The 8,188-nt window shown below is 37.4% G+C and overlaps 1 protein-coding gene across 1 annotated transcript; it reads left to right on the top strand.

Moving 5' to 3' along the window:
* Nucleotides 1-2,308: 2,308 nt before the first annotated feature.
* Nucleotides 2,309-4,177, top strand: LOC148025668 (universal stress protein PHOS32-like). The gene is made up of 4 exons (XM_087692886.1): nt 2,309-2,570; nt 3,365-3,474; nt 3,559-3,677; nt 3,792-4,177. Exons 1-4 carry the CDS (start codon nt 2,375-2,377, stop codon nt 3,862-3,864), a joined length of 498 nt encoding a protein of 165 aa, XP_087549012.1. The 5' UTR covers nt 2,309-2,374; the 3' UTR covers nt 3,865-4,177.
* The last annotated feature ends 4,011 nt before the right edge of the window (nt 4,178-8,188 follow it).

Genomic DNA, 8,188 nt, shown 5'->3' with positions numbered 1-8,188 from the left:
TCATTAACTTTGACAACTAAGTGATGTGAGGCATCATTTTAATAGAATGGGCATGAAATACAAGTTTCCCTTTTCACTACTAGTAACTCCTCTTTTTGTTTAATGATATTACAATTAATGAGATGAGTCCAAATGAATGATGAGCCTCTCACTCAATTGATGCTTGTAATTGTCTAGCATTGTATTATGAGGCTTTGAGAATACTTTGACCTATATGTCAACACTTGGTTGAGGCACATCCTCTATCATGGGCAAGACATAAACTATCTTCAAAGTTTGATTGTGGTGGCTAATCAATAGTTGAGGCACAAATGACTTTTCAATCAAATGTTTATAGATCCACATGGTCATTGATGTATCCACAAAGGGCCTCTCATTAACTTCAATCCACTAATGTGCTATTCCAAATTCTAAGTGAGATTTAAAAAGCTATTTAGCACCTCGAGGGTGCAGTTACAACAGACCATCCATATGATATACCTTCAAAGAAAGTTTAAAAATGCCATTCCCATACACATTAAAAGGCTACAAAATTATCACTCTTTGTTAAGGAACTTATGGGTTTTATTTGAACTATAATTCAAAAGTTACTTTTGGCAAACCCTATAAATATATGTAAATTATGACAAATGAAATGACCTTTCTATTGATGGAAGATGGTATACTTATACTTTTGAGATGCCCATGTTTTGCATCTATTTCCAACTATATACTTTTGTAACTTGAGATGAATCATTGTAGCGTCATTGTGCACACCACTTGCATGGCCCTATATGCAAGCAAACATCTAGCCATTGTATCCACACATCATCACATCCATGCCAATGTTCCCTATGCATGCCTTTGTATGGAGTATGCAATGAATAGGCTATGCATATGCTAGCATGTGCACGATGAGCTAGTACAATAGTTTATACCTAACACATACATAGATACAATGTTTAATGAGCATGCCCATTGAATCATGCCTATTTTAACATTATGAGAACTAATCCCACTCCTAGGTCTCATGAAGTGTCAAACCTAATAGAAGGTTCAAATGATTGAGGATGAATAAAATCACATCAATCCCCCTAAAGCTTGAATACTAATATCTAAAGAGCTTCTTATATAGATCTTGTCAAGGTTCAATCAATCCACATTTTGCATCATTTCATGGCCTTGCCTCATATGTAGGAGTATTTAATCACTTTTGTACATAATTAAATTGTGAGTTAACATATGGAACATCAAAGAGTTTGAAGATGGCAAAGCGGTATGGCACTAAGACAATTGATATCATGAAAAGTGCAAAAGATGTAGTGATATGACATTGTATGAGAAAACGAAATTTAGATCTATGCATGCCAATATGATTTTGATGAGTGGCTTAGGGAATACTATGTTGTCAAGGAGTATTTCACACTCGATAGACCAAAGTTTATAGTAAAGAACTAGATGCAAATGGAAGCTTTTGAAGCTTCTAGAGGTGAGGGTTGTGTGCATCTTGTTGGAACTCAATTCAAACATCATGTATCATCATAAAATGGTAGTGTGTAATGATGGCAACATGCATCAATAAATGTACTAATGTAGAGTTTAAGAGGGTACCATGCATTGGCATGATGAGGACTACTAGCATGGATTGATGAGGCATTGATGGTGTGCTACTAGCATGTATTGATGGTATGGAAGTGAAGATTCTCTTGAGTTATAGGCTAACATGAAGACATGGGGTTGGGTTATGACTTGATGAGGTGTGGGTGGTTTACTACTAGCATGGATGGATGGTATGGAAGAAAATATTCTCTTGAGCTATGGGCTAGAGCAAGACATGGAATTTGGGATGTGAGAGTGTTCTAAAAGGATTGGGATGTGAGAGTGTTCTAAAAGGATCGGGATGTGATATGGGATGTGAGAGTGTTCTAAAAGGATTGGGATGTGATAGTGTTCAGGAAAGTTCTTTCGGGTAGATCTTTAGGGTTAACATTTGAAAACGTTTTTGGGAAAATTATTCTTTTTGGTAGATATTTAGCCTAAGATATTTGAGAACATTTTGATGGACCCTTAGATGAAAATTCCGAATGGAATAATTGAAGGTTTACATTTTTTATTTGTCATATGTGAAAGGTTTATGTTTTGGAAAGTGAGCGATTGAATTGATATTAAACCCGCAACTTTTTCCACTTGTGAAGAGTGGATACGAAGGAATACTCATACTTGGCACCTTAGGTGGACCGCATGGGCATGGTCGCTCTCTCTCTCTCTCGGATTGGCAATGGTAAAGGCGCTTGCGTACGGCGTAAGGAAGCGTGGCTGTATAACACAAAGCACGAGAGGCCGAGCGGGAAGGAAGGTGAAGGTGGACTGATAAAACGAGAGAAAGGTGGAGAGGATGCAAGAGAGTCGGATGGCGAGTAGAAGGAATGTGGGCGTGGCTCTGGACTTCTCGCCGAGCAGCAAGAATGCGCTGGACTGGGCCATCAAGAACCTGCTGAGGGATGGCGATTCGGTTGTGCTGGTGATTGTGAGACCCAAGGCCTGTGAGCCAGCCCCCCATGTCAAGGTGCTCTGGGCGGAAAGCGGGTCACGTAAGCAGCTGTCTCACGCACGCACAGACACACGCGAACACACTCACTAAGACACAGAGAGAGAGAGAGAGAGAGAGACAGACAGACAGATTTGCTTGCTTGAGAGTTGATAGAAGGAGTGGTAAGCCATTAGGGTAGCTGCTACTTGATGCGCGCGCGCGCGTGAGAGAGAGAGAGAGAGAGAGAGAGAGAGAGAGAGAGAGAGAGAGAGAGATTTTTGCTTGCTTGAGGGTTGATAAAAGGAGATAAAAGGAGTGGTAAGCCATTAGGGTAGCTACTTGATGTGTGTGTGTGTGTGTGTGTGTGTGTGTGTATAGAGAGCGAGTGAGTGAGAGTGATAGAGAGAGTGAGTGTGTATCTCTATCCCTCTTAATCTCTCCCAATTGGTCACCTTCTTGAGAGACTTCTATACCTTCATTTCTAGTAGTAAGAGAACGACTGAGATACACTTGATTACTTTGGCCAAGCTAATTAAAGAATTATTGACTAAATGAATAATGATGCATCAATTCTATCCATCTATGTTTTTATATGTCAAACTATTCCTCCATCCATCCATCCACTCGCCCATCTGCATCTATGTGTATCTTTCAGATCTATGTATTTGTTGATTGCTCATAAATTTTCTATATGTGTGTTTGTGCATATCAATGCATCTACAAACCAAATAAAAAACTCACTCATTGTATTTATGGTTAACATTTCTTTATGTGAAATTCTAAGTCACCTCTTTTGTTCGATTATTATCTCTAGCGCAATAACCAAATTGAGATTTCTCTTTGTTTGTCTTGTAGCACTTATTTCATTATTAGAATATAAGGACCCAAAAGTTCAAAATGATTATGGGATTCAAGATGCTCCTGATGTCATGAACATGCTCAACGATTTGAACCTCCACAAAGATGTAATGCACTCTCAACTTGATAGAAATGAGAGTCTAAATCAAGGTTAAATAGTGATTGAGTTTTAACACTCCTATTGCTTCCAGGTATGCATTCAATTCAAAATATGTTGGGGTGATCCAAATGAGAAGATATGTGAAGCAATAACTAAGATCCCATTAGATGCCATAGTGATGGGTAATCGAGGTCTTGGAACTATTCAAAGGTAAGTAGTAGTATTTTTTTTCATATTAGTATTTGATTGCCTTCCAAAATTATAAATGTCTTTAAAATATTCTTAAAAAGATTATTTACATGTGTCTATTTTCTATAACTGTAGGATGCTACTTGGGAGTGTAAGCAACTATGTAGTCAATAATGCTCAATGTCCTGTCACAGTTGTTAAACAATAAAGATCTATAAAGCAATGAGCATCCTCATGATTATTGTAGCAACCCTCATCCTTTAAGATATATTCTAGATAGACATATCATGGTACCTTTATGCCATAAAAAATGTGTTCCTCAAGTGATTTTCTTTAATGCTTCTATTGAGAACTTTGAGACTACCTTTGGCATATGTAAAAATTTGGGTGCACACAAAAGTGAACTCAAACTTTTCACTCTAAATATTGGGAGAAATTGCCTAAATGTCATTTATCTCAAAATCATTTGATGTATCCCATGCATTAATCTACATCATGACAAATCCTTTTCAAAAGACTATGATAAAATGCTTAGAGGATGATAAAATGTCCACTCCAAAGATAAGACTATGCTTTGATTGATGAAAGTGAAACCAAATGTATGGGATTTAAGTAATGCCTAGAAGCTAAAGATAACCAAGAGAACACGGTTAATATCTAAGAAGGGTGAACATAAAATGAAAAGAAGAGAATGCAAAACTAGTCACACAAATGATGTGAGAGTATGTCTAATCACCAAATCATATGAACAATGAGTAACATATTGTCTTAATAGTACATCACTCATGATATGAGGTCATTTGTTTTATCATTTGATTGTCAAATAAGATTAGCCACTTGCAATGGATTGCAATGTAATTTTAAATTATTAACACTGTGAGTATAAGTTGTTTGCTTCCGATGTTCCTTATTATCTAGATGTGAGGTCCTCAAACATATGTTTATTTCTTATAGGATATACTATAAAATCAAGATCAATATTGTCATTAAAATCTCGATTTTCATCTATGATGAATAAAAATGTTTCATAAGGAGACCTAACTCATGAACAAAGTTGTGGGTATCAATCATGCTAGGGAGTATCTAGTTTGTCAGATAGTTTGCTTATTACCACTAAACATGCCCCAACAAACATGCATTCAAGTGAGGGTTTCATATTAATTAGAGAGTCACCTTTACACCTCTAGTAGTACTGCTCACATATTGCATAGTCTCCATCCCAAGTTTCATTTTATTGAAAGGATAAATAATATTTTAAGTGACATTGTTACTATCGGTAAATAATATTATGTTCTCATTGTATGCAACTGTAAAAACATGTAATATTTGTTGCAATGTATCATATTCAATGAATTTAAAATGAGCCATAACATCCATTAACATTATTTTTTTGGACGTGGCTTCACGAACCACCAAAATGATGTTGAATCTTGCAAAAGCTTCCAAGACTAATTCAAAGTTTCCTCCAAGTTCAAATATTCCCCCCTTCCCTCTCTCTCTCTCTCTCTCTCTCTCTCTCTCTCTCTCTCTCTCTCTCTCTCTCTCTCTCTCTCTCTCTCGCTCTCTCTCTCTCTCTCTCTCTCTCTCTCTCTCTCTCTCTCTCTCTCTCTCTCTCTGTTTTCTATGTATGTGCATGTGTGTATGTGTTTGAAAAGATGGAGGGAGAGAGGGGGTGCTTAAGCTCTTGCATGACACATGACACACAAAGAATGCACATAAGATAGAAAGCTGAAAACCCTAGTCTTTCTTCTTCTTTTTCTTCACTATAACAACCTATAAGAATATAGAGAGAGTAGATCATACAAAATATACAAGCAATCCATATAATAAAGTGAATATGATAACTAGGAAGATGAAGTCTACATAGATATCCTAACCGGGATAGGTAGATAACCTATGTGTAGCTATAAAGTATCACATTATGATGCTATGACAACGCATATATAACCACGTTGGTGATATTAATGTAGAAATGGTCATCTAGGTACGTGAGTCTCAATACTCTTGAGTTTGAGATCTCAACACTCCCCCTCAAGCTCAACTCTATGACTTGTATTCCAATTAAGCTTTAAAAACATTGAAGATTTTTGGCTTTTGGGCCTTGGTGAAAATATATGCAATCTACTCCTTTATATTCACATACATGAGATTAATGTCACTTACCAAGACACACTCTTTGATGAAATGGTAATGAAACTCAGTGTGTTTCATGTGCCCATAAAGCCACCCAACCCTTGCATGATTCAGGATGGTTTGATTCTTGAGAACCTTATTACTAGTTACAGGTAGAATCTTGGTAGAAATAAAACCTTTGGGTTGTTCTTCCATATGGGTAGAAGGTGGAATTGTATACGACTCTTCAAAATGAATGAAAGACATTTTTTCGAAGGATTGTTTTCTTATGTTTGAGTAGCAAGACTTTAAATTATGTGAACAAACCTTATGATATAAAAAGTTTATTAAAGAAACTGACTTTATATATTTAAACATAAGCATGTTAGATAATTAATATGAATCCATCCAAGTGGTCTTAATGAGCCGAGAGCTTCTCCACAATTTTATACATTCATTAGTAGCAAACATTGACCAAGTAGAGATTAGTTGGAACCTTAACTCTGTATCATTTTAGGGGACCTACGCCCTATGGGCAGAGGGGTTGACGCACCTATATTCTCCCTCATTTCTCACTCTCCTTGAACCAAGTGTGCGATGTGAGTCAACTTCAGTTTGAGTGATCTAGGGCAAGTAGAAGCTCGAAGACCAAATTGATAGGTGACCTTAGCTTACTTAGGAGCCCGAAACTTAGTTTGATCCTTATGGTTTACAATTGGAACCTTTCATTATGAAATGGACTCAAGAGAGCCTAAGCATCAAACCTCGCATTATTCTAAAGAGTACTGAGCAGTGTAGCTTAGAAAAAACCTCTTGATGGACCACTAAATTGTGCTACTAAGGGCTTCTTAATTGGGCACATTACATGTGGCATTAGAGAACAACTGGAGTTAGGATTGTGTGGTAAAAGCATATGAACAAGTTGTTAACCTAAGCTAGGGATTCAAATAGTTTTCTCATACTAATATGTATGTTACTTTAGTAGATTATGGAAGCTTGGGATTATTTTATGGTGTTCCAAACCATGTGCACATCTATGATGCACTCCTTTGACTACAGATAAAGGAGAGAAGTGATGTGCATTATCGTGGACCAATTATATGGTTTGTTCCCATTGTACAAAGAAAGGATATGAGTTTGGGATGGGCATTACTGTACATAGACATCGATCATTTTCAATACATCTAAACAAACTTAAAAAGAAATACATGGATGAAGTATTTGAAGGTTGTAATTTCTTTCATATTCACTCCATCAAGGAGAAATACCACATTGTACACCCCCAGTCATGAGCTAATTTCTTTCATATTCCACTAGATACTCACCTTGAAGCAATGTGTCCATTCAATTTGCAAGATGCATTAATTCGAGCTAAGCCAACTATCCAAGAACTTCAAACAAAACCCAAGAGTGGCAAATTTTGGGGACAAAGTTCTGCTGGGGTAAAAAGCCATTCACAGGTACAGTAGGGTTTGGAAGAGTAGGGGTAGCCATAGCTTTACTCTTTGGAGCTTGTTTCTACTTCTCCTTGACTTGAGCCTTTGTAGGCTTGTTTTGGCATACTCTAGGCCTCCATTGGGAATTGTCTTGCCTCCCCCCACACTAGTTTTGTACAAAAACGTGATGCTGGAATGGTTCAATATTTTGCACCATTTTTCACACCTATCTATAGCTGAACCATCATTTGAAGTAGTCCCTCATTAATAGGGCACTTGGACATGGCTTCTTGAGCCCCCTGAAACTTGATTTCAACCTTGGCCTTGGTCTTCAAGCTTGGCATTGAGCATTGATGTGATTTACTTCAGATTTGGGACTATTATACATAGTTTATAGGTAGCCCACAACAGTGCTACATTAGCAATTTATGTTTGGGCCACTTTGATATTGACATTGATTGCCCGGTTGGTCACGAATGCTCCCCGAATGCTTAGGGAATGTATGCCTATGATGTGAGATGATTTTGGGGCTGAGTTTGCTCAGTCAATTGACTGTTTTACATAGTCCATAGGCAGCCCAAAATAGGCCATCCCCCTGTCAATACATTTTATGCTTATGCTACATGGTCATTTGATGCCCAATTATGCCTGGTTGTTGCCTATACATATGGGAATGTATGCCTATGGTTTGCCTATCGATTTGAGCTTGGTTTGAGCACTGATTTGCTCAATTTACACAAGTTATTTGCTGCTGGAATATTCAGGGTTGAAGCTATTTATGCTATAGTTGGGTTATGCCTATTAGTCACAGGGTGCTCCTGGCTATTTGGGGTTATGTATTGATGTATTTGGATGATGCCATGTGGTTCTTTTTGCTTCCGGAATGCTTTTGAGGACAAAGTAGAGCTCAATTTTATGATTTGCTAACATTTTCTATTTGTAGTTGGCATTTCACTTATGACAGCTTATGCCTAGGCTACCCAT

The sequence above is a fragment of the Lygodium microphyllum genome, chromosome 14 (assembly GCF_053477565.2).
Source record: "Lygodium microphyllum isolate KBCC chromosome 14, Lygodium_microphyllum_v1.1.10, whole genome shotgun sequence".
Classification (NCBI taxonomy): Eukaryota; Viridiplantae; Streptophyta; class Polypodiopsida; order Schizaeales; family Lygodiaceae; genus Lygodium; species Lygodium microphyllum.
This window is presented reverse-complemented; position numbering and strand designations above follow the sequence as displayed.

What these genes read in the sequence shown, in the direction of transcription:
- LOC148025668 (XM_087692886.1), top strand. Translation starts at nt 2,375, where the DNA reads ATGCAAGAGAGTCGGATGGCGAGTAGAAGGAATGTGGGCGTGGCTCTG. An exon ending in CTGGGCGGAAAGCGGGTCAC is followed by an intron (nt 2,571 to 3,364) that starts GTAAGCAGCTGT and finishes TTTGTCTTGTAG; the next exon opens with CACTTATTTCATTATTAGAA. An exon ending in GGTCTTGGAACTATTCAAAG is followed by an intron (nt 3,678 to 3,791) that starts GTAAGTAGTAGT and finishes CTATAACTGTAG; the next exon opens with GATGCTACTTGGGAGTGTAA.